Source organism: Hetaerina americana, unplaced genomic scaffold (assembly GCF_022747635.1).
Source record: "Hetaerina americana unplaced genomic scaffold, ioHetAmer1.1.p SCAF_18, whole genome shotgun sequence".
Classification (NCBI taxonomy): Eukaryota; Metazoa; Arthropoda; class Insecta; order Odonata; family Calopterygidae; genus Hetaerina; species Hetaerina americana.
The window spans coordinates 3,805,938-3,833,368 of record NW_027286741.1 but is presented as its reverse complement, the minus strand read 5'-3'; the positions used below and the strand labels follow the sequence as shown (position 1 = coordinate 3,833,368).

The following is a 27,431-nucleotide window of genomic DNA, read 5'->3' as shown; positions in this document are numbered from 1 at the left end:
CTATTTCTTGAGGGAATATCGGTCTTTTCTTCTTCTTCTTGCTGGCTGTGGTTGCTGGTTGGAGGACCTTTCGGGGGAAAGGGGGGGCAAATGGATGAGATGATGAAGGAATTAACTTCTTGAAGCCGATAAGCGAGCCGTTAATTAAATCCCTGAGGAAAGTTAGTCCTCTTTGTGGTCAAAGCACGCTTGGATCCTTCTCAGCACTGTGCGGGAGCTCAGATTGGGGAGGGAGAAGGATTGAATGGAAGATATATCTAGCTTTGATTTGAGGCTGTTTGAGTTTGGAAGTAAGGCGTGATGCGGTGAAGAGGGCAGCACTTTCTGCGCGGGCGGTTGGAGGAGCGGCGAGGGGATGCTCGCGGGGATGGTGTTTAATGGCGTGAGGGCAGCTCGGGGCTTTCAGGATGTCACCCGGGGTTTGGGGTCGTTTGAAGCAGACGAAGGGGCATTTCGTAGCGGCGGACACGTGGTTACCCAGAAAGCAACATGGCTCTTCTCTAATCTGATGGATTGTGTTTGCCCCGGGATACTTAGATTGAAATTTTCTTTTGCTTTGTGTCTTGGAGTGTGATGCGAATATTTTGTGGATTAGTGTTTTTGGGGAAAGGCATTTCAAAGGCCACATCTGCCACCTGTAACGCGCCAGTTTGGTGCCTAACGGGTGCCTGTGCGGTTGAAGTGGAGGCATTGCTGGTTGGTTCAATGTGGTTTTGGTTGCTTTGTTGGGGAAGTTGAACAACAAAGAAGGTGATAGTGGAGTCAGAACTACGATTGAAGGAGATCGAGGAGTAGGAGACGTATCGAGAGTTTGGAGGGTTTGGTGCTGCGGTAAGTTGTGGCCCAAGTGTACATACAGGGTCGCATCCAAAAGTGGTAGGACTGATTTTTTTACAAGAATTTTATTGAAGATATACTTACATCGACTTAATAATCTTCAAAGTATGCTCCTTGAGCTGCTACACACTTAGTATAACGTTGCTCCCATTCCCCGTTGGCCCGCTGGAAATTTTCTTTGGGGATGCCGTTGATGACCCTCGTTGAAGCCTCTTGAACGGCCTTTATCGAGTCAAAACGTCGTCCCTTGAGCTGTCTTTTCATCAGGGAGAAGCAGAAGAAGTCTGGTGGTGCCAGATCGGGAGAATAGGGCGGGTGCGTCAACGTGGCAACACCGTATTTGGCCAGGAGCTGTCGGTCGACACTCAGAATTTTCGGCACCATCTTGGCGCACACCTTGCGCATGGCCAAATCCTGTGAAATAATGCGTTGGACGTTGGATGCAGACAGACCCAACTGGTCTGCAATTTCTTCACTGGTTAAGCGTCGGTCTGTGTTCAGCAGTGTCCTCACTCTGTCCACATTCGTGTCGGTTCTTGCCGTCGACGGCCGTCCGGAGCGATGGTCGTCTTCAACGAGCTCCCTACCCTCTTTAAACAACTTGTGCCACTCGAATACTGTGGAACGGCTTAAGGCAGTGTCCCCATAAGCCTGCTTGATCATATCGAGGGTCTCAGTTGCCGTCTTCCCGAGTTTCGCACAAAACTTCACGGAATAACGTTTCTCTAAATTCAGATTCATTATGTTTTTCGACGCGGAGAAAAAACTTGCTTCACTAATAACGGTGTCCTCACTCAACGACAGCCCGCAGGCGACTGAGGTTGGTGTTGGTCTGTTGCTAAGAGCCCCCTCCACCTTACCCTGCCAGGCAGACCCCCCTCCACCGCTCCGTTCGCGCCAGAGAAAATCAGTCCTACCACTTTTGGGTGCGACCCTGTACATACAGGTTGGCGTGAGGTGGTGACATGCGTGTGCCAATGACGGTGCCACCTTTAGTTTGTAGATTAAAAATTTGATTGAATGTGCTATGACTAGGGGTAGTTTCACGCCGATCCATTGTCTTCTCTGTCATATCAACTATCTTTTTTAAACCATATACATAAATTCATACGAGGATATTGGCGCTTGAAGTTGGTAAGCGGGTTAAAATGAAGGGAATAGACAATGAGGAGTAGATGATCAGCTGTCTCGAAAACTCCTTCATGTCACACCATCAAAACGATGCGTTGGCTTAAGATTGAATATGCTTTAACTCTCTCAAAATGTTGCTTTCTCATTCCCATTGAGACTTGCATTTAACTTTATGAGATTGTACACATGTATGTTTTCCAAGACTTGGTGCGAATTAAAAGTGAAACGCTCGGACTTATTTCACTCTGGGGTATGCGAAAGTCTATTCCATGCCTAAAAATGGATTAAAATGAAAAAAAAATTCCAATAGTGTTAGTAATTCATTCATCTATTGGTAAAAGATATTTTTGAGATTATGATCATGACGATTTGAGTCATTTGCCTTACCCCTTGAGGAGCAGTGGGAGGACCAATGCCTCTCGTCCTGACGGCGGTCAGAGCCACCGACCATTCTCTAATGCGAGCCTGTTTTCTTCGTGTGTTTCCATCGTTGAGCGGATTAGTTTTCTTGTCTTAAATCCCATCACATGTGTTTCCATTTTATCATTTGCTGCGGCCCGCGATGCACGCGCGTCGGGGCTGCACGACCTTTCTTCGTGGCGAGCAGACACTCCTAACTTCTCCCCTTCTCTCTCGCAGGGGACTACGGTCTCGGGGTGGGTGGCGCCGGCGGTCTCTCCTGTCACCCCTACGAGCCCTTCAAGTGCCCTGGGGACGGCATCTGCATCAGCATCCAGTACCTGTGCGACGGAGCTCCCGACTGCCCAGACGGCTATGACGAAGACTCGAGGCTGTGCACCGCCGGTGAGCACCACAATGGCCGCCACGCCACTGCTCGGCGCGGCCGTCGCTTGTCTGTCCGACGTATTTGCGACGCCACGCAAGAGTTGCCGTGTTCGGATATGTCCTCGGATTTAGTTCGGCACATTCCGAGTTGAGAGGTTTACAGACGTCAGGTCGATTACTGTGGAGCACTGAGCTTGACAATGATTCCTGCCGGTTTTCCAATCGAAGCTAGTCAAAAACTTCAATCCACAGACATCGGCAGGGACTGTTGAAGAAATGTCTCGTCTTCGTTCCGTATTTCTCGCTCAGCCATAGGGACGAGAATAAGACTGGCGGGTATATGCACTTGTGGCGGGATGGAACGGGGGTGGCATATTCCTGCTTAGGATGTTCGCAGAGATTACAAGTAATCTGATTCAATAGGATTAAGTGCTCGTTGAAAACTCTTTCACACCTGGGCAAAACATCATAACTGGCGTAGACACACATATAAATGCCCCAGCGAAACAGATGTATATCTCGGGCGGGCTTTCATTAAGGGGAGGGTTTTGATTAGTGAGGCGTGGAGTGAAAATGTTATGTGTCGCAGATTAAAGAGCAGCGTCATCTCACATATTCTCGGGTGCGGATTAAGGTCATAATTTAACTGTCATTTAATGCAATTCAAATTTCGAAAAGGGTTAGGATTGGCAGAAAAAATTGAGTAGCTTCAGGGGTGATGAGGTGGAAGTCGAGCATAATGAATAACTGATAACATCACCATCAGGTGGTGATGATGATAGCGTGAATCAAAAATAATAAATAAAAAATAAAATAAATAATAATAATAATATCAAATGGAAAAGTGCTACGATCAGTTATTCATTAGGATTGACAGGACTGGTGGAATTTTGTAAGTTTAATGCCAGCAAAGACGGGAAAAGTACTCAAGAATATTGGGATACGAAGAGATAGAAAAATGCAGCAAAGTTCACGATGGGAATGGTAAGGTAAGATCTAGAGGATTAAACAAACACGAATTACGGGAGATACGAGTATGAATGAAAGAAGAAAATGGAAGAACGTAGACATGGAAATGTGGAAAATAATTTACCGGGAGCTTAATAAACATAGTGAAGAAAACAAATGGGCCGAGTAAATGTACTGGAAAGATCAGTGAGAGGGCATGGAGACATTTCAGGAACAAGGAAAACTAGAAACGGTTGGTTATAAAGTGAAAGAATCGACAGCATGTCTCAAGGTAAAGGCTATGTCTACTACAACACGTAAGTCAGGTCAGTAATTATTGGACTCGGAATAGAAGTAGGGAGGATGGAAAGAGTACGTAAAAAGCTTTATGGTGAAATACACGCATTATGCCAGCAAACATAGAAATAGAAATGACGAGTGCCTTAGGTGAGGATAGTCTTTGTTCAATATAAATGGATAAAGATATGAAAAAAGGATATGAAGACGACCCAACAAGACCTAGAGATAATATTCCTTCAGAATTACGAAATAATTTATGAAAAAATGAAGGAAGAGACTTTTTGAACTTATAAATTAATAGGAAATGATTTCCTTAGGTTAGTAATGTTCCCCATCCCGAAATTTATTATGTTTCGTGTGCAGAGGGAATGAGTAAAGTGTGATATATATATATATATATATATATATATATATATATATATATATATATATATATATATATATATATAGTATATATAGGTCGCGGTAGTCCTGGGGGTAGAGCGTTGGACTGCTGACCGGAGGGCCCCGGGTTCGATTCCCGGGCTAGGCACTCTGGGCACCCGCAGCTCCACCCAAGCTATGTGATTTTTCAGGTACCAGGTCTTTCTGGGAAACCATAACCGGCACAGCGAAAGGAACTGGCCACCCTACCCTGATGTGTGAATGTCACATACCGTATAGAGCTTAGTACTGGGTGAACTCTACCATCACCTACTAAACCAACCTTCGGGGTGATTACTGTGATTATGGTTATATATATATATATACATATATATATATATATATATATATATATACATATACTGTATATATATACATATATATATATATATATATATATATATATATATATATATATGTATATATATACATACACTTACATAATATATATTAAGGTAATCTACTGATTAAGGTAGGTTTTTTGATGGACACAGCTAATAAATAAATAAATATTTTGTGACTCCTAGCAAAACAAATCCAGCATCCTACTCTATATCAGGTCCCTCTTCATCTCTGAGTACTTTCTTCCTCCCTTCATCCCGTCCAAAATCCCTATCATGTTCCTTCCCTTGCCCAACATTCTCCCCTCTATTACAGCCTTCAACATCCCACTGCCGGTCATACGCCCCTCGTCCATTTTTCCTGCCTCCATATGATTTTTCCCAACAAATCCCTCTCTTCACCCACCATTCCAAGTACTTACTCATTTGTTTTCTTCTCTGCCCATTTCACCTTCTCCATTCTTCTTTACACCCACATTTCACACCCTGGTTAGCGCAATTCTTCTCCTTACTCCCCTACTACTTCGACCGTGTTGGTCCAAAACACTTCCGAGGTACGTAAACTGTTCTACCTGCTCTAGTTTTTGCCCTCCTATTTTAATGTTTAGCTTAGCCTTTTTCCTTCTAGAAAATCGCATAACCTTTGCATTATTAATATTGATTCTCATCCCATACCTGTCGCACTGAATTTCCAATTCACTAAGCAATGCTTGCAACCCCTTGGCTGACTGACAAACTAAAGCTTGGTAATCAGCAAACCTAACTGATTTTACAAATTCCCCACCCACCTTCATTCCTACCTCAAGTTCTTCCCATACCTCTTTAATCATTTCCTCTGCATACAGGTTGAACAGCGACGGTGATGATGGGCAACCCTGCTTTACACCTCTTCCTAACACTACCCAACCGGACTCCCCGTTCACCACCCGCACCTGAGCAGTCTGAGACATGTTCAGGTTGCGGATTAGCCTCCTTTCCCTCCAATCTATTCCTATTTTCTGTAATATACTCATTAGTTTTTCCCAATTCACTCTATCAAACGCTTTTTCGAAATCTACGAAACAGGCAAAGACCTCCTGGTTGTGTTCTATATTCCTCTCGATTAATAAATTCATTACTGCAATGGCATCACGCGTACCTCTCCCTTTCCTAAACCCAAACTGATCATCCCCAAGTAATCATTTGCCCTACTCCCTATCCTTTTGTTTATGATCCTGAGAACAACTTTAGCTGCGTGGGATATCAAACTTATCGTCCTGTAGTCCTCACATGATGTAGCCTTTACCTTTTCCGGAATAGGAACTAAAACTGATCTCCCAAAGTCTTCCGGCCAGATCCCTTCCTCATAAATACTACGGATGAGCCCATATGGCCTCTTCCTCCCACATTTTCCTAAGCCTTTTAAAAGTTCCGCGGGAATATTATCCACCCCCACGGCCTTATTTAGTTTCATCTCCCTTAATGCCCTTTCTATCTCATTGTCTAGTATGCCTGGACCTAAGCTATCTTCCTCTACGTCATGTTCCTTTTCTATGTCTAACTTTGTTGGTCTAAGCTTTTTACTATAGAGTTCTTCTATATATTCCTTCCATCTCTCTTGGATCTTTCCTGCGTCAACTATTACCCACCTTATCTCTAACTGTTAGCATAGATTTTCCTTTCTTACTTCCCGATAAAGATTCAACGTTTCTAGTCAGCGCACCAATTTCACCCTTCCTCTGCAAACTTTCCATATCCTCCCAGGGCGTTTCCACAATGCTTCTTTTGCTTTATTTGTTGCCCGCATCAAATTATTGTTTAACGCTTTGTACTTAATTTTGCCTAACTCCGTGTGGTCATTCTTCCATTTTCTCCTCTCATCCATCTTTGTAATCATCTCATCCGTGATCCATGCCTTTTAGCGTTAGTCCTTTTAGCGTTAACGGTTCCAATAGTGTCTTTTGCGGCTTTAGACAACCCTTTCTTGATACTTTCCCATTTTTCTTCGATAGTAGTTATCTCTTTACCATCCTTCATGATTTCCTCTATCGCCTGTTTGTATTCCTTCCTTTTCAAACCATTTAATGCTTCAACATTTCATTTTCTAACTCGCCGCCCCTGCCTTAAATTTTTGAAACGGACGCTACATTTCATAACAACTAAATTGTGGTCAGAGTCCTCATCCGCTCCCGGGAAGCTGTGCGAATTTATCACACTGTTCCTAAACCTGTGTCTAACCAGAACATAATCTAGCTGATACCTTTCTGAGTCACCTGGCATTTTCCATGTATATCTGCGTCTTTTGTGGTGTCTAAACCAAGTGTTGGTGATGACTAACCCCTGTCTCCTGCAGAACTCTACTGCTTTCTCCCCGCGGTCATTCCTCGTGCCTAAACCGTAGTCCCCGACCTCGTCACCATCTCTTCCTTCGCCTACCGTCGCATTCCAATCCCCCATCACTATCAGATATTTCTCTGAAGGAACACACGCGATTATGTCCTCTAACTGATCGTATATACTATCGACCTCTTCTTCCTCATGGTTCCTCGGTGGCATGTATACCTGATTAATATCAAGGTTCGTCGGCTCTGCTTTTATCTCTACTAGTAATAATCTATCTGTTAGCTGCTCTATGTTGACTACGCTTCTTCCTACCTCTTCATTTAATACTATGGCAACCCCTCGTTGGCTCTCGTCCCCGCCGTTGTACATTATTCTATAATTATCACTCCAGTAATCCCCGCTATCCTTCCATCTCACCTCGCATAGACCTAAACTATCTATTTTTCCCCTTTCCATCTCTCGCTTAACATTCTCCAATTTCCACGTCCTTACATTCCACGTTCCTATTCTAACTAATGTTGTCTTCTTCTCCTGCGTCTTCTGTCCTGCTGCTGCTGTTTTTCCCTTGCAAGGGTTTCGTGGGATGACGACCGCGGAAGCCTTGCCTCCCCCGCTGCCTGGCACGACACACGGCCGATTGGGCCGAGCGCCGTAGTTGCCAGGACTCAAAATCTCTATTTTGTCCATCATGTTAATCTTGGGAATGATAATTGAGGTGGTTTCCCGTTGCCTTCCTCAATAGTGTTTTTAACGTGACACCATCACTTACTGGCCGCCCCACTGGGGTCAGACGCCATTGCAGCCGCCTCACTGAGGAACAGACGCTGCGTGGACTACCTTTCGTCTGGCTCCTAGCCTTCGACCTATCTGGCATGGGTGACCCTACCAGGAGCAATTATTATTACTCCCGCCAGCACAGCTCTAGGGGTCATCGGAACGCACAAGCCCTTCCACCACGTCAAGGTTTTAGTCCGGGGAGGGATATATATATACTACCTTGATCAAAAAGTTCCCGGAATAACCACCGTGTAGCGCTCCCATCGTTCCGATTTGAGTTCTGTTTTTTTTGTTAAATTGGTACATCTGTTTTTGATATTCCCTTTAAATCTTAGTGTCATAACTTGACATTTTCAAAAGTTACGTAGCCAAGAGTACATCTATCTCTGTGTGTGTTGGCGATTTTTTACAATTTCAGAAATGGATTTAAATTTGCAACAACGAACTTGTATTAAATTTTGCGTAAAAAACGGATTTAGTGGCGCACGGACGTTGGAAATGTTGGAAAAGTGTTTCGGCAACGATTCTCTAAAAAAAACGGTCGTTTACCAGTGGCACGAGCGGTTCAGAAGTGGTCGTGAGTCAATCGAAGATGATGAACGCAGTGGCAGACCATCGACATCGAAAGTCGGTGAAAAAATTGATAAAGTAAAAGAAATGTTGGTCAATAACCGCAAATTAACCATCAGAGAAATAGCGGAGGACTTGAACATTGCCTATGGATCCGCCCAAGACATTGTGGTTAATGATTTGGGTTTCCGTCGTGTAGCAGCAAAGTTGGTGCCAAAAGACCTCAATTTCATGCAAAAAAGAGACCGTGTTGACGTCGCAAAAGACATGATTTGCGAGGCTGAATCCGATCCCACATTCATCAAAAGGATAATTACTGGAGACGAGACGTGGGTTTATGAGTACGACACGCAATCCAGACATCAGGCAAGTGAATGGCGTTCACCAAATGAGCCGAGACCAAAAAAACCACGTCGTTTTCAGTCAAAAAAGAAGGCAATGCTGACGGTTTTCATGGATTACAACGGTGTAGTGCATCATGAATTTTTGCCAGAAGGCCAGACAGTAAACAAAGAGTATTATTTGGGCGTTATGAGACGTTTGCGTGAAGCAATTCGCCGAAAGAGACCAGAAATGTGGGCAGAAAACTCGTGGATTTTGCACCATGATAACGCACCGTCGCACAGTGCTATCATTATTCGTAATTTTTTGACGAAAAATGCAACAAATACCATCCAACAGCCACCGAATTCACCTGATTTGGCTCCCTGTGACTTCTTTCTGTTCAATCGAGTTAAAAAACCATTACGGGGAACGCGTTTTAGCAGCCGAGAGGAAGTAATGGAAAAATCGCAGGAAGCACTGATGGACATACCGAAAACCGAATATAAAAAATGTTTCGAGGATTGGATCAAGCGCTGGCATAAGTGTGTTGCAGTCGATGGGGATTACTTTGAAGGGGACAATATAGATTTAGATGAATAAACTTGTATTTTTAATTTTCTGAATAAATTCCGGGAAATTTTTGATCAAGGTAGTATATATATATATATATATATATATATATATATAACATATGTAAAATATATATAAATATATATATATATTTATATATATATATTTATATATATATATTTATATTTATATATATAATAACACAGTAATCAAGTCGGTTTAGTAGGTGATGGTAGAGATCACCCAGAACTAAGCCCTATACGGCGTGTGAAAATTTACACATCAGGGTAGGGGGGTCAGTTCCTTTCCCTGTGTCGGTTATGGTTTCCCAGGAAGACCTGGTACCCGAAAAATCACTTAAGGTTGGGTGGAGCTGCAGGTGCCCAGAGTGCCTTGCCCGGGAATCCAACCCGGGACCCTCCGGTCAGCAGTCCAACGCTCTACCCACTGGACTACCGCGACCCACATTTATATATATATATATATATATATATATATATATATATATTTATTTATTTATTTATTTATTAAATATAATTTCACATTTAGCGCATGTAGTCCTGAGAATCTCAAAAGTTACAAAATGGTGCAATCAGCTACCGAGGCTAAGTTCAGTCATGGTTTAGAGAGATGAGAGGAACAGGAGTGATGTAGAAAGGAGTATCGAATGGTATCAGCCAGTCGTCTTTGCTTGCCTTTTGGATTGCGAGCAGGCGCTCGACCGTGAGGTGAGGTCAAAGTTAGCGGAGACATTGTGGATTGTACAAGTAGAAATGAGGAAGAGGCTTCTCATTCGAAACTTTCCCAGAACTCGGGTGGCACGGGTAGCATAGGGAGACGATTGGCGGATGAGAGGGCTAAGGGTGTCCACTATCACCGGTGCTTTTCAACGGTCATGCTGAGAAAATATTTCAAGTTGATAAAGGTAGCACGGAAAGTCATATTTTGGGATTTTGGGTCAGTTAGATTTGCAGATGATCAAGCAAGTCACTTAACCAAGGGATGGCGGTTATTATAGAGTGCTCCACAGATTCAATGCGAGGGGTTTGACATGGTAATAAAACACTAGAAAAGAGAAGTTCTGACATTCTCGATAAGTACGAAAGCTAAATTGTTTCGTTAGCTAAAACCTAACGTTAAAGTAGGATACTGTAAACTGTAAAAAAAACAACACGGAAAATAACACCCACAGCAGCGCACACACTCATGCAAAAATCCCTTCATCCAATACTCATGCAAACACATATACCGCAAACAAACAAAAAACTGCACCCCAGGATGCAGCACGAAAGCCATCCTACAACACGGAAAGTTTATATCCTGTTCCTCGCTTCCTTTGTTCCAAAATTTCAAAACTGCGCATATTTCTATATTAAGTGTTAATCCTTAATCCTCGAAGGCAAAAAAAAAAAAAAAAAATAAAAAAAAAAATAAAAAAATTATAATAAAAAAATAAAAAAAAAAAGAAAAAAAAAAAAAAAAAAAAAAAAAAAAAAAAAAAAAAAAAAAAAAAAATAAAAAAAAATAATAAAAATAAAAAAAAAAAAAATAAAAAAAAAAAGAAAAAAAATAAAATAAAAAAATATAAATAATAAAAAAAAAAAAAAAAAAAAAATAAAAAAAAAAAAAAAAATAAAAAAAAATAAAAAAATAAATTAAATAAAAAAAAATATTGGCTAGCTTCCAGTCGCGAGGCACTGAGCCTTCTTCTATCGATTAGAAAAACAATATGTAAAAATTGGGCAATGTCTTCAGCTAATTCCTTTAATATTCTAGCAATAATAAGTTGGGAAGAGAGGATGACGAATGGCTGGGATTTAAATGGGGCGGAGCAGGAGAGGAAATGGTCGGGGGGATCAGAAAAAGGCTGAGAAAAAGAATAGGGGAAGTATTGTGAGGCAGCGGTGCATTTGCAGAAGGTCGAGGTAAAAGGGAGCACGTCGGACAAGAGGGGAAGCGGAGACGAGACAAGAGATGTGGGCAGCAGCACACGGGAGAGAAGGCGCCACGAAGAAACGGAGGGAGAAATATAATGGACCAAAGGAAGAGGACGTTCGCGCAATACGTACAAATAAATAGTCGTTATAAACCGCCCAAAAATTACCTTTAAGAATACTTTGAATAAAAGTGAATGTGATACATTTCCTCTTTTCCAGAAGAACTTTTCATCTGCATATTAAAACAGCTAAGGAGTGTGCCCAATTGTGCGGTATGTTTGTGACTCAAATATGTTGAAATTGCTTTTCCGGAAAACATAGAGCAGATTATGATCGCGGAGTCGTGGGACGAAGTGGAGGGGCCCAAGGCCGAGTCGAGACCCCTCGTGGTGGATCAGGGTTCGTCCCAGAAGCCCCCTCCCGTGGGTTTCCGACCGATGAAGATTGTGTTCGGCTAATCGGAAGATTATTTGAAAGGCATATGTGACCTTGATAGATTTATAAAAGGCATTCAACAAAGGTGATCGGAGACTTTGATTCCAAATACTGACGAAAATCGAAATTGATTGGAAAGATATAAGTTAATTTTTTCAAGACACGGAAAACCGAAATTGATATAAATGGATGCAGAGAAGTAGCAAAAATAAAAAGAGGCGCGAGAGAAGGTTGTCCTCTATTTAATTTATTCGCCGAGGAAGCAATTAAAGAAATGAAAAAAGGACCAAATTTACTAAAGTGAAGGAAAGAAGAATCAACAGTATCCACTTCGCTGATGATATACTGCAATAATTGCAGACTCTGAAAAGGACGTGAATAAGATTCTCAAAATACTATCCAGAGGCCTAGAAGTATTAAATTGCAAATAAACAAGAAGAAGGTCAAGATGATGGTGATAGAAAAGAAAAAAAAGAAACTGTCAAAACTGACACAAAATAGACAACACTATCTTGGATCAGGTCGAAAATGTTTGCTGACGACAACATGTGTGCACGTGAGACTGAGATTAAGAGAAGAATAGCCTTGGCAAAACAAGAAGAATTTACTGGTCATTAACCATAGAAACCAGAGAAAAGTTCATCAAAACGTTCAATTGGTGTATAATGTTATATTGAACACATGGACACAATAATTTGATATGCTTTTCATAACATATTCTTAATGGGAAAGAAAAAAGCTTGAGGCAATGGAAATTAGAACTTGGAAAGGGTAACTAATAAAAACAAGCTGAAGAAAAAGTAATGAAAACTATTTAATAGAAGTGAAAGAGAAGGGCTAACTCTAGAGAACAATCGGACATTTACTAAGGTATAACCAATTCCTTATGAACACATTCAAAGGAAAAGTTGCAGGGAAGAAACCAAGAGGACGTGTCCCAGACCTCATGCGTATGCTGACCCGAAGGTAATAGCAGTGAAGAGAGAGAGGGGTGGCGACTGTGACGAGGCACTGTCTTTAGTTTTTGGTGATGAATTAATTCAAACGATATACGCACCATGTGTAATAGCGGTAATCATTAATGAGACAGTGGAACGGAAGATGTTCATATGATATCGCTACTTAATTTGAATCCATGAAATATTAAAAATGCATATGTTTTTCTTTCGTAGCCATTGAGCGTCAATAGACCTTGCAGGCCACTTCGCCTTCTTTGTTGCCAGGGAAAATATGAATGTGTAAGAGTAGACATCGTTATCTCTCGACAAAGTTGAAAATTCCTGAAAAACTTTGGTAAATTTGGGGAACTAGTGAAAAATTAGCTATTTAAATTCGACCCATCATGGGATTAAATCGAATTTTTGGAATTTAAATAATCTTAACAGGTACGGCTCAGAAATTTTACCCTGTAAAATGTAGCACTTTACATGAAGAGGGCGCGATAGGGCGCGGTGAAAACATATTACATCACCTCTCAGCTCATTCCAACTGCGTTTTCCTATTTACACTAATTTGACATCCTTTTCAAAACATATTCAAAATAGGAATGTAACTTTGGCTGTAAGCGTGCAATGTTCAAAAGCATCGATTTTTCCATCATCAAGGTTTTCTTCACAGCGAGAAACCTCTCCGGGTGGATCCGGAATGACGTCACACTGGAGACTGCAAAATCGCTTTGCGTCCGTTCCTTCCCCCCCCCCCACCGCCCTACCCGGAACTTTCCAAGGGGTGGGAGGGGGGGGGAGTGCAGTGACCTGTGATGACGTCCCGGAACAATCTCCCCGAGTTGGAACAAAAGAATGCCAGCACCAACTCCAGGGGAAATTTTATTTTTCACCGCCCGTCCATTGGCATCAAGTGCCCTTTTATAGTGCCTTCTGCTTGTATTTTGCACTATGGCCTTGATGTGTGCACGGTGGTGGAGTCACGACTTTTCTTATCACCCCCTAGCCTACCTATCTATCTATCTCTTTCTCTCTCTCTCTTCCCTATAGCGAAGCGCCCCCCAGTCGAAGAGACGGCGAGTTTCCTGCAGTCCCTGCTCGCCTCCCACGGCCCCAACTACCTGGAGAAGCTGTTCGGCAGCAAGGCGAGGGACGCGCTGGCGCCTCTCGGCGGCGTCGAGAAGGTGGCCATCGCCCTCTCTGGTAAGGCTCTCCTCGTCTCGCGTTTGCGCACCTCCCCTGGTGGCTCCGGGGGGTGGAGGGAGGCACCATGGGGTGACATCTTCTCTCCGCTTATCCCTCGTCATTGTCTCTCCACTCTAGAAGTAGCGGATATGCAAAAGCTTAAGATCTGGGTTTAGAATCACCATTTCTCCGATGTGCACTGTACATTTAGTGTATAAATAGTATCGGGAAAAGTTTGGGGTAAATAGATTAATTTCGTTTGATATTGCTACAACGCCTCAAATAGTTCAAAATGCATCTCTTGAGAGCGTCGTCGCACTCTTGCGAGAGCGGCTTTTCCCCGAATCGAATGCTCCCTGGTGGGTGGATTCCGGAAGGTCCTCAATGATACGTGTGCAAGCTTCTTTGACGGCACTTAGAGAGTCCCATAATGGCGTCCTTTGCTGGATGGTAAAATTTACTTTTCTATGGAATAGGAATTAGTCTGATGGTGCCAAGTCGGGACTGTAAGGGGGTTGGGAAATCGTTGCGATGTCGTTAAAGATTACAAGCAGACACTCGACCCTGCTCCTTTGATCTTCTGTCCAAAGACCTTCGGGAGGACGAGTTTAGCGCAGATCTTTCGCATCACCAAATTTTCAGTGATTCAACGGTATGTGCACTGTCATTGTCTTATCAACGCCAATCTGCGACCATGCGCACATTTGACCGCCGACGACGCTCTGAATTCACCACTTCACGCACACATTTCCGGGAAAAACCGTTGCATATACTTTTCGTTCCAGGCGATGTCTAGGTCGCGGAAGTCCTCCGCCGGATGAAATAGCTCCTTCATTGCATCAACCCCTTTCCCAATTCTTGGATCCAATCGAAAGTATCTTTACAGCCTAAGGACCTAAGAGGACTAAATCCGCTGACGCCATTGTTGCTCACGATAACCTCGGGGAACTCCCCGATTCCACTTGCTTCCCAAAATAAACTGCTCAAACAAGCCGTGCCGCCGGAAAACCGCATGCAATATCAATCCACCCACCCACCCACTGGATGCATTTATGCTTATATTGATCTCCACCTGCAAGCCCTTATCTCCGCACTCCCTCCATCCGTTTCACTTTGGAGAGACAGACTTCGCAGTCGCTATGCAATGCATGACATTGTGGCTCCCGTGGAAGTGATCTCTTCGCTGTGTACCTCCATTTCCCGCAGTGAAAGTCTCGCAACAGTATAAGTTTCCAAGGGAGCATTGTGACGTCTCCTGGATTCAAACCCGCGACCTCCTACTAGCCAAACACTTTGCCAACTGAGCTAACGTGCGTGCGTGATTGTGCGTGGGCATGCTCCGGTTGAATTGGTATCGCCTATGTTAGTGGCCGGCACTCGCCTGAGTGGCATCGTCACTCTTTCGTGGCATCGACGCTCTTTCGTGGCATCGACACTCTTTCGTGGCATCCACACTCTTTCGTGGTATCGTTCGGAGGGAGGAGGAGAAGTGGACGATGAATCAGCTCACTCCTACCATTGGACACGCTCTCAAAAATGGATTCACACATGAGGGCAACGAGGAATGTGCAAGATGGCATATGGTAATCATACAGAGTTGCACTGGGCGATTTAAAGAATTTTCAGTGTTCGGTAAAAGAAAACAGGCCAGGAAAGCACACAGAGTATGCACAAATTATGCACGAAGACAAAGGAAAAGTAACTGTCCATTGAAAAATTTGACACCACCGGGACTCGAGCCCTTGAACCTCTCACTTTCCGGACGAATGTCCTGCCATTCTCATTTAAATGGCAACTTTCTCCCTTTATTCGTGCCGCACGAGTTTGTCCTTCCATATTTTTGGGAAAACCTTCTGTAATTACTTGAGGATGTCATATACCCCCATAGTCTTGATCGATTGCATTACTTGTGTTTCCTCTTTCATCTCACCATCAAGGACCGAAGCTATCTTCATCGACTTCATATTATCTTTCTATTTACTACAATCTCCCTACTCTGATATATTTTCCGTATAATTGTTCGAATGACCCTCTTCATCTCTTCTGAATCGATCAACTTAACTGCCGTTTGCACTTCTTAGAATGCGGGCTGAATGCACTTTCTTCCATCTTGGCAGTTTATTACACTCTTCTGCAGCGCTCAACCGTTCGTCTTGTCTTTTCAAGGTCTCCCCGTGCAAGCCTGCAACAGACGCGGCCATCATAAAAACATAGACCTCTCAGACGTTGGAGAACATTGACGTGGATGGGACGGGCCATCCGAAGTACAGAGGACGCCTTTGGAGCCCGACCCGGTCCCTTTTCCGTCGGGGCCGGGCGGCTGGAATGGCAGGGCAGTGGGCGCAATTCGACTCGCGGCTTTGGAGCGCCTTCATCAGCCAGATGCGAGTGCGGTCGCCATGGGGGCGGGGGAAGATGGAGACAGTCAAAGAGGCCGTCGAAACGTATTTTGTGGCAGTGGGTCAGGATGGGTGCGGGAAGGAGTGCGGGGGACGCATTTCGTTGGAAGCGACGGCTGTCCGTTCGATCGTTCGGGCCTCCCCGATGGAGAGCTGAGGAGAGCCAACTTCAAGCAGGGCGACCCGCGAAGGGACTTCCTCGTCAGCAGCCTCACTCTGATCAGATCAGGACCTGCCGTTTGTACGCAGGATCCAAATGCACGCACGGCCGACTTCCACCGAGGTCCTTCCTCTTTCCTAGGGCACATCACCATTTAAAAGAGACGTTTCAGGCGTGATATCGTGGAATATCATAATTAATTAAAAATTGGCAATTTTCCACAAAATAAAATTTGATGCGACCGGTTTCAATGTAACTATATCATCGTCAGGTCTATTTCAATGTAACTACATCATCATCGGACCTGATGTTGATGTAGTTATATTAAATAATACAAGGCTATTGACCGACTGCTAAAGATGACTGGTAAAAAATGCCACGAAGACAATTCTCTGAACATTTTTAAAAGCTTCTTCCTAAACGAAGCTCCCAGATGTGCATTTTTTGATGCGGAGAATTCGTTGTCGTCATGAGAGAAAATATTTTTCCCCATTCCTGCAATGTTAGTCAAATAGAAACCAAACGCCTGCCATATCGCACAATCCGCTAAATGCTATAAGCTAGCTTTTAACGTATCGATGCTGCCATCACTGCGGTAGGAGAACTACATAGCGAGAACTCACAGTCGCTCGAAGTTGTTGTTGGGTTGCTATACTCTCATTGGTGCGCGGACAGGTGTCTATTGTGTTCTTTCAGCTGTAGAAATGGAGGCAAGCAAAGCAGAGCAGAGAGGTGTGGTTCGTTTTCTGGTGGCTGAGGGTGTTGGGATGACAAGAAATTCATCGCCGCATGTCTGCTACGCACGGTGAACACTGCGTGTCCAAGTGTTTGGCTTTCATTTGACTGCCTCTCATAGGTTAAGGCAACTGTCCCTATCAATATGCCTGTTGCGTGACTCCTTATTTCTAACGGCCAAAGAGATGTGTGGACTATCGTTATGGTGTCAGTCCGAAAATGATTATTTACAGATGTAAAACATGATTCACTGAGAGATCCCACAGAATACGGGGTCTTTCTCAAAGGCGTTGGGAATGAGAGCATTAAAAAACATATATTGCCAGAATGGATATATTCACTCAAAATTCTTCCAAGTATACCACCCTCGTGCGTCCACACACAGCGCTGTGCCAGCGGGTTTTCCACGCCTCGTACGCCTTCTGGAAGGTGGAGCCCAGAATGCTGCTAAGCTCCCTTGTCACAGCCTCTTGTAACGCATATATCGAGCCTTGGTTAAGTGCCTTCAGCACAGATTTGAGGCGGGGAAAGAGGAAGAAGTCGGGTGGGGCAATGTCATGGCTGCAGAGTAACTGGGGCAGGGTGAAGAAGCTCTTGGAAGATCCGCTTGCGTATTTCCTTTTTTCGTCCGAGAGCACTCGCGGCACCAACTTCCCTCGCACACCTCTCTCTTGCCCATGTTTTCGCTCACAAGTCGATGTACATCATTTTTAGGGATGCCGAGTGAATAAGAAACCGTGCCATCACTTAATCTGCGATCCCCGTCCAACAAAGCTTTCAATAATGCAAGATTTTCGTCACTTTTTGAGGTCGAAGGGCGTACTGAACGATCGGCGTCTTCAGCATCTTCAGCTTCAGCACGCCGGCCCCTCCCCTCATCCTGAGGGGCGGACCACCCGCGAGGGCACTCCCGCTCGACGGGTGGCTTGTCTTCCCCGGCGCCGGCCCTCGACACCGCTTGCGAAACTTGTTCTGGGATTCCCATCTTTCTCAATGCTATTGATTCTCTGACTCTCCGGTTGCGTGCGTAATTGATGTTGGCTTTTTGGTGATTAATTATGAAACTTTGAAAGTTTAAGAAAACAGACGGCTGTGGAAACTACGCGTCAAATTCTGGTGTCTATCAAGACTACCAAATTCATATATATAATTCCCTAAAATGTGGAATTACCTTTCGCCTCGAAAATACGTCTATTTTATGATTCCTCTCCAATATTATGATAAAAATATAATGTGAATATTAAACTCAAATTAGAATACCAAAAGTTTCGACGTTTCTGTCAATGCCGTATGCTTGGGAATTTTCTCCTTAGTCATCGTCAGTCTCAAGTTTTTCACAATGGCTGCGCCAACAGGAAACATTATTCAAAACCCCCGGGACAAAATTTCATTGAAAACATTCTAGATCTGCTTAAAATATTGAAATACAGTACAATTTTTATCTACTCCTGAAATATCGGAGGAATGGCTTTGATACTGGAATTAAAAAGAATATGTTTCAGCGAACGATATGATTTTGTAAAATTTGATTAATTTAATTTCACCTGATATTGATATCAGTTAAAATTTTGACTTCCATGATGCAGTAAAATTTAGGGTTAACATAATAGATACTACCGTATCATGGTGAGTATCGGTATTGAACTATTTCCAAGTCACAGAATAAATTATTCTAGTTACGTGTATCAATGTTTTTCGACGTAAAATTCTCCGCTAATTTTACTTTTGCTTGGCAAGATACGAGATCTGTTCAAAGAGTATCACGACTTTTGTGTTTTTTCAAAAATTATTTATATATCCATGAATATCTACTTTGTCCCCGTAAAAGTAATCCCCATTAGATATTATACACTTGTGGCAACGTTTTTTCCAATCCTCGAAGCACGTCAAAAAATCATTTTTCTGATCTTGTTCAGCTCCTCCTTCGATGCAGTCTTTATCTCGTCAATCATAGCGTCGCGTCGTCCTTTCATGGGCCTCTTCAGTTTCGGGAACAAGTAAACGTCACTGGGGGCTAGATCTGGGGAATACGGTGGCTTCCGCATTATTAGTGTATTGTTTTTGGCCAAAAATTCGCGCACAAGTAACGATGTGTGAGCAGGGGCGTTGTCATGGTGTAAAAGCCAATTTTTGTTCTTCCACAAATCCGGGCATTTGAGGCGGAATGCTTCGCACGGTGACTCGACGATTGGCCAATACTATTTTCTTCACGTCATCAATGTTTTCGTATGTTTTTGACGTGCTTGGGTGTCCGGCACGCTCTTCATCGTTCACATCTTCTCGGCCCTCTGGGAACATTTTGTACCACCGATAAACGTTACTTCGATCCAAGGTAGCTTCTCCATATCCCACAGTGAACATTTGGAATGCGTCCGCGCACTTAATTTCGATTTTCACGCAAAATTTGATACAAATTCTTTGATCCATTTTTTGGAACAGGAAAAAATCGAAGACGAGCCAAAACACGTCCAAGCAAAACAGCTGTCAACCATTTACTGAGTATTCAAAATGGCCGAACCTTTCGGCATAAGTGAGAGACATAAGTACCAACATAACGCCACAAAAAAATCGAAAATCAAATACTCTTAACCCGCGAAAATTAAAAATTCGCGATACTTTTTGTACTACCCGGTGTGCGCGAGATCTTGCAAACCTCCGTTAGGGCATATAGCGGGCGATCCTCCGCAGGCTTGTACTCGCTAATCTGTTTTTCACCCCATTTGGAGTAGTTATAAGCTATTTGGTGGACTGTACGATGAAGCATAATGTGAGTAACCTCGGTCAGCAAAGCGCTTTTATTAACCTGAGGGCCAATTAACCTATGCCCCACCAGCTGACGATATATTTATATCATTGTGTGTTTTACATTTAATATGCTTTGTAGTATAGAATTAGAATATTTAATTCTTAAATCTTAAATGTCTATTGCAAATTAAAGCAATAGTACAGCACTTAATCATAATGTTCAGTCTTATTAAAAATAACACAGTTTCAGGCGTAACGTGGTGGGAATCCTTCATGATGAAAGAAGACAGTTTAGTTTTTCACATCGAAGTTTTTTAGTAACAATAAAAAATACTTTTAAAAATAAGTAAAAAATAAAAAAAATATCTTTGGAAAAGCAAAGTTTCTTGCAAAATGTGCAAAGGATGTCTCGACCATCACGATGCCTAATGATCACGCTCCCTTTTCTTTTGGTTCATTTCCGCACATTCCTCCTGAAATGCACTCTGCAATTGCATAGCATTGCCAACCATGCGTTCATCCGCGGTCGTCCGCGAGCCCAAGTCTTCACGTTCAAAACGTAATTACATCACCGGCAACCCTGTTCTGCAATATCAATGCCCATTCAGGCTCTCCCGCCTCTACTAGTGCTGTCTGATTCACATTCAGCCTTCCCACAAGCCCTCTTTCTCTGCAGTATACTCGTGATTCTTCCAGTTATCTCTCGTCTCTTTCTCCTTCCTTCCTTTCGTCTTTGCCTTTTTTCCAAGATAAAAAGTTGATATCCTCCTCGAGTCATTCTGATTAGTTACATTCTAAATTTATTTCTCTCGGTAAAATACGGGTGGTGACCTAACAACCCCCGCCACACACCCTTGCGGCGGCTTGCGGGGTATTATGTAGATGAACCTCATGGCAACCGATTTGACGTAATGTATTTCGCTTACAATGTCAACATTTTGTTGCTCATGTTTTTGTCTAGCTCTAATTATGTTCGGTGCGGGGTATTTCAAGGAGTGGCGACATCCTCGTTTCGCGTCGCCGCTTGTGCGAGGTCCGCGTTCCACAGGGTGTCGCGCCCCTCCCTGTCCCCGCGCTCACTGACTCACCCCCACCCCTCCTCTCTCTCACACACAGAGTCTCAGACGATCGAGGACTTTGGAGCGGCGCTGCACTTGATGCGATCCGACCTGGAGCACCTGCGCAGCGTGTTCATGGCCGTGGAGAACGGCGACCTGGGCATGCTCAAGTCCCTGGGCATCAAGGACTCCGAGCTGGGCGACGTCAAATTCTTCCTCGAGAAACTGGTCAACACGGGGTTCCTCGATTAAGCGACAGTGAAACCCAACCACCTCCCAACCCCAAACCCCAACCCTTTCGCCCCCCTTCACCGAGACCTCTGACGCCGCTGCTCCCGCTGGCGACATCACACTCACACAACGAACACACGCACGGACACACACACACACACACACACACAATGACACACGCGCGCGCGCAGGCGCACAAGCGCACAGACACACTAAATCGCCGTCCCCGCTGACCACAAGTCGGCATGATCGAGAGGCGAGGAGGAGTGGTTGGCCCAGAGGAGAGCAGGAGGTGGGGTTAGTAGAGGGGGCTCCGTCCGCCGCCGCCCCCATCTCTCTGCGCCGCCAGTTACGGCCTTCCGTTGCCCTTGGTGGATTTGTATTTAATGGCAACACGTGTGAATGAGGGTTTTTGATTGTGTGAGTGATGATTTACGGAATGCTTGGTGTTAGGTCCACGGCGCGTCTTCGAAGGCAACGCTGCCGGTGAGAATGAGACGAAAGGACTCTCTCCCCCCTCTCCCCCCCATGCCTCTCTCCTCCTCCTCCTCCTTCCTTCACTTCTTTCTTTCTTTCTTTCTTTCTACCTATCTCCTCTCTCGGCTGTTATTTTCTTATGAAGTAGAGTATCACCTATACTCTAATGCGTCTTGACTGCGTGTGTGTATATGTATGTATTAATCATGTGATTATATATATATATATATATAGGGCATACTCAAACTTTAAATTCTTTGAGCTTTTTGGCTGGGCGCACTTAATTACATATCAGTGCGGCAATCTCTACAATGTGCATTGAAATAGCGTTTAAGGTGATTATTCATTTATTTCCATTTGGCACGTGAAATAAACATATCAATAATTAGATCTATATGCTGTCCATGGTCGCGAGTATCGTTCGAATCGCAAGGATATTCGGTGAGGGCATCTTCAGTGTGGGGGACTGCTCCTCGCGATCCCTTCCCTCCCTATCCCTCGCCGAGTGACCGCTCGGACGACTCGGGTTGCCATCCGTCGTCAGGGTTCTATTTATTTCGACACGGAGTCGGTATGTATATATATTTGTATATATACATATAGTACATTATACAGTAACAAAGAATATAGAAACACAAAAAAAGTAAAAATCACACGTTATTTCTTGAGAATTCCGTCGAAATTATCAAGAAATAACGTGTGAGTGTTCCTTTTTTTGTGTTTCTATATTGTTTGTTACTGTGTAATGTACTATTCGGCACTTCCGTGTTACGTCTGCATATATACAAGCATATATATATATATATATATATATATATATATATATATATATATATATATATATATATATACACACACATGTATACACATTTTCCCTCATTTGGCATTCACGTCAAAAGGCTTACCACTCATCTTTTGTGTTTTTTGATAGGTCGGGTCATCGGTGGCGTTTGTTGAGTGGTGTTGAGAGCAGGGCGTGGTGTTCGATGGGGCCTCGATGGGAGCTTTGGGAGGGGAGGGTTGCCACGCGCGGAGAGCGTTCCTAAAACCGGGGACTAATGCCTTCCCCCCTCCCCCGTCCGCGCTCTCGGAGGCAATGCCCGTGGACCGTCGTTGCGTGTCATTTTCGATGCCACTTGCTCCTTACCACTCTCGTGAATATGCCCTTGCCTTCCCCACCAGCATCGGCCCCGAGTGCCCGGATGCTTCCGCGCCCGAGTTTCGACGGAAGTCGGAGGCCGACGATTCGGTCCAATCCACGGCCCATGGCGCCTATATCCCCCCTGTAGCTCAAGCTGCCACCATTGGGTTTTCATTAGAAGCACAACAAATATTCGGCCATGATATCATGGCTTCAGGTACATACAATGCGGAAGTCGTCACAATAATTTTCAAAAGCAATATAAAATTACTGAATGTCTTGCACCTAACCCTCACCTCGTGGCCTTCCAAAGATCAAACACTTTTTACGTCAATGGACGTATTTTGTAAGATGCAACCAATGGGGACTCCTGGAGGCTATTCAACCTCCGCCCTGTAGAGGGGGATGAAGAAGAATTTTATTCAAAAAAACTGAGCTTATCTGGAATCGTCCTTGCGGAAGCTAAGCAGGCGTTTGTGAATATGTATATATATATATATATATATATATATATATATATATATATATATATATATATATAATGCTATAATGCACACACATGAATCGAGGCCACACCTTGCTCTGTCAATTGACGCACCCCTGGATGCATGGTCGACGAACTTTCCCTTCTCCAAGTTCCTTTTAAAAATATTAATGGTTAATTCATTTGAAGTAATGTGAAAGCGCGCCTGTGAGTACCTTTGTACAACGCATTACGCTTAAGAGGTAATATTATGGGAAACATTGGTTGAAATTAATTAATAAGGATGAATAGAAATAAACTAATTTGCCCCCGTGTGAGGACATGATTCGAGGCATTGCTTTCTTCTCTGGGGTGGGCGAAGGTTGTTTTCCTAGGGGCGAGATTTGGAGAGAGGGGATTGGCGAGCTGCTCTTGGCGACCCACGCGCCTCATTCGCCACGGGAAACGAAACGTGCCTGGGTCGGCTGAATGGCGGTATGAAACCCCGGCGTGTAATTGCGTACACATATCACCGAGTGAACATATCACTGGGTAAACATATCACTGAGTAAACATATCACTTTGTAAACATATCATTGTGTAAACATATCACTTTGTAAACATATCACTGTGTAAACATATCAATATGGTATTAGACCGAGAATGCGCTGAAGCCATGCGAGCTCCATTTATTATACACTCGTTGAGGTGAAACATACTGGTGGCCGAGGAAGATGTTGACCAAATTGAAGGTGACCGAAAGAGGAGTCCCAGACGGGGTCCGAGGAAGAGACAGGCCCTCGGCCCTGACGCCTTCGATGGCCGGCGGCGTATTTCCATGAGGCCTGCCGCGTCCCGTCGTTTCAGCGACGCAAGAGAATTGCATTTGAAAGATTCACGTCACGAGCCATTCCCTCGTGCCCCACATGTAACGCACGCGGGAGCCGAAACAATTTCTACATTGCATTTCACGAGTCCAGTGGCCACTCAGTCCTTGGTCACATAGAGAAATCACTCTGTGTGCTGCTAATACCTTGTATTAATGTCAATATCATGTTTATATTTCCCAAATGTGCTATTCTTATATATCATGTGACGAAAAAATGAAATATATTATATATATATAATATATGTATACATATCAAATCTCTTTTTTAGTATCACTATAATGCCAATGTATATATTTGCTCTTTGTTACTAATTGAAAGTAATTTGCATATTTACAAAATATGTAAATTTCAAGGGAATACGCTCATATCACACTCGAAAAAAGTATGGTCTCTTTAAAAACCAAATGAATGCTTGACATATAAACAGACACATACACACACATATACATACATATATATATATATATATATATATATATATATATATATATATATATATATATATATATATATATATATATATATATATACATATATATATACATACACATGTATATATGTATATATATATATATATATATATATATATATATATATATATATGTATGTGTGTTGTGCATATATATATTTATATATATACACATATATATGGGTGTTTGTCTGGCATGCATACATGTCCTTGCTACTAACAGTCCCATGGCAATGCTAAGAGCGCTTACTATGATGCTACGTATCTGAGCTTGTCTCTTGAGTGACAATGACCCACAGAGAGCTTAGGGTTCCCGCCCCGCGGCGACGGGGCACTTCCCGACACCAGGTGGCGGGCGGGACCCTCGTGTCGTCCCTCCGAACCCCTTCCTGCCCAGCGCACGTGTTGTGGTAATCTTCCCCCTGAAAGAACAACGAACGATCTTATACAAACACACACGCACGTGGCCCACCATGCACAGCGGGGGGTGGGTTCGGAGAGGCGAGCACCACAGGGGGCGCACCCTGGGGGTGTGCGAAGGGTCCGACCCTCACGCATCGCGCGGTTCCAATTTCGAGACGGATGTATTTGTGCGAGATACGTGGCTCTATAGCGCTCGAGATGGGAAGGGACTCCCCGAAAGGGCTCTTTCGAATGAAACGTGATTGGGACCTAAAATCAAGACTTTTCCCTGAGGTTTGAAAAATGTGAAATTGAGAGTAAATAACTCCGCCGATCGGTGGAGCAACAGGCTAACGTATGTGTCAAAAACAGTGATATATTATATATATACATGGATACATAAATATATACATTAAAATATACATATCTTTATATTTCTTGTGAAATAATGGGATCGATGATTAGAAATGGCACTAGTGGATTTTCCCAAATCTGTGGGCGTCGTGGAGGATTTACGCGTCCACCAAAGGGCCCTCGCCCCGAACGGAAGGGGACCGACCCCCCGTCTTTCTCCCTCTTTGGGGCGACCCGAGGAGGAGAGACACGACACACGCACTGGTGTGTCCCCCCCCCCAACACCCCCCCCCCCTGGGACCGAGGGCGGCGAATGGAGGCCCACGGGACGCACGCACGCACTCACGGGAACACACGCAATCGGACGCGCACTCTCTAGATAACGACCTGACACGCCTGACCTCATTGCCGCGCCCCCCCACTCCTATTTGGGTGGGGGGGCGGTGTCCCCCGAAGGCGGCCGTGCGCCCCCTCCCCTCCATCATCCGCTCCTCCGTCTTGAATACACGTACACACACACACACACACGTGACAGCGCGTGTAGCGGAGAGCGGCTCGCTCGGAGGAATGACCTCCTCTTTCAGTAGACTTGTATTTTTGTTCGGCATTGGCGACGGTCGGCCCCCGTTCCGACTCCCTCCACCCTCCCTGCCCCCTCACCCCCCGCCTTGTTTCCTCCTCCGCCGTGACCAATGCCCAACTTTCATACCTTTTTCATTTTTGTCTCTCTTTCCGTCCCCAGATGACAACACGCAAAATGGGGATTTTATGTGCATTTTCCTTGTATTTCGGTTCTCTCCGTTCGATGCTATGTTTTATCGTTGTTTGTTTTATGATTCTCCCATGATGAAAAATTCTGTATAGTTCTTCACTGTGTTATATATAATTTATTGAGATGATGAATAAATTCTTTAAATTTGTATTTAAGCGTTCGTTTTCATTTCCACTCACCCCATCCCACCCGGCCCCTCTAAGCGATTCCGCTTCCTGGAAGAAGTTGCAGTCCAATTGCAGAAGTCAGTTCAATACCTGAGACATTTTATGGGTGTGAGAATCATTCATGACTATGGGAAATAATAGGCCCTGGTTCTGGTTGACCTCTCCTCCCCCAAATATACCAATCGTTTCCTGTGGGCATTGTTTATGAAAAGGTAAGGTATGCTACTAACAATGACTTTATGAAGCCCCCTTCCCATGGACTACGACCCTGACATGGTGGAAGGGCATCTTTGTTGTGATGATCCCTGGAGCTGCACTTTTGGGACCAATGATAATTGCTCCTGGTAGGGCCATCCATAGCAGACTGGCCAAACGGTAAGATCCAGACGAAAGAGAGTCCAGAGTTCATCCACACAGAGTCTGTCCCCCAGTGAGGCGGCTGCATATGTATCTGACCCCTGTATAGAGGCCATTTGGGTGATTGTATTATTTAAAAACACAATTGAAGAAAGTAATGGAAAACTGCCTCAATTAATTATACCGTTAAACAATAATAGATCTTAGTATGAGTCCTTACAAATACAGGACTCAGCCCAGTGGGCTGTGTTTGTGGGCTGTATTTTGCTAGCAGTGGAAAAGGCAAGGCTTCCAAGACAGCCATCTCACGATATCCTTACTAAGGGATATTAAAAATGGCAGAACAGAAGAGATATATGAGGAATAAATCAGTTTGGAAAGAGAGTTGGGATATTAAGATGATGCTGAATGTGGGATATTAGAAAAGGCAGAGCAGGAGATGGAGAGAAAATATATAAATATTTTAGGACTGTGTGAGGTTGGATGGAAAGATAGTGGGTATTACTGGAGTGCTAGATGTAGAGTGATATCCAGCAGAGGGAAAGAGAGTTAGCAAGGATTGGTAATTATTTGGAAAAAAAGATATGGAGAAGCAGAGCTAACATGAAGTAGCTGAATGATCGAATATAATTATGCAGTAAAAGTTAAAGCTGAGCCAACAAACTTGTTCATTGCTCAGGTCTGATTTCTGAAAAGCAATTGGAGGTAAATAAGATAAGGCAGGGTGAGAAAATAAAGTCAGGTTCCCCCTGAAGGAAACTTATTCTAGTGATGGGGATTT

At 43.8% G+C, this 27,431-nt stretch overlaps 1 protein-coding gene across 1 annotated transcript in view; it reads left to right on the top strand.

Moving 5' to 3' along the window:
• The window catches only part of LOC139687244 (IDLSRF-like peptide), a 73,365-nt gene extending 51,096 nt beyond the window's left edge, over nt 1-22,269 (top strand). The window contains exons 2-4 of the mRNA XM_071584377.1: nt 2,608-2,772; nt 13,696-13,848; nt 20,986-22,269. Of these exons, the coding sequence (XP_071440478.1) occupies nt 2,608-2,772; nt 13,696-13,848; nt 20,986-21,179 (512 nt within the window). The 3' untranslated portion in view covers nt 21,180-22,269. The remainder of the gene's footprint in view (nt 1-2,607; nt 2,773-13,695; nt 13,849-20,985) is intronic.
• The last annotated feature ends 5,162 nt before the right edge of the window (nt 22,270-27,431 follow it).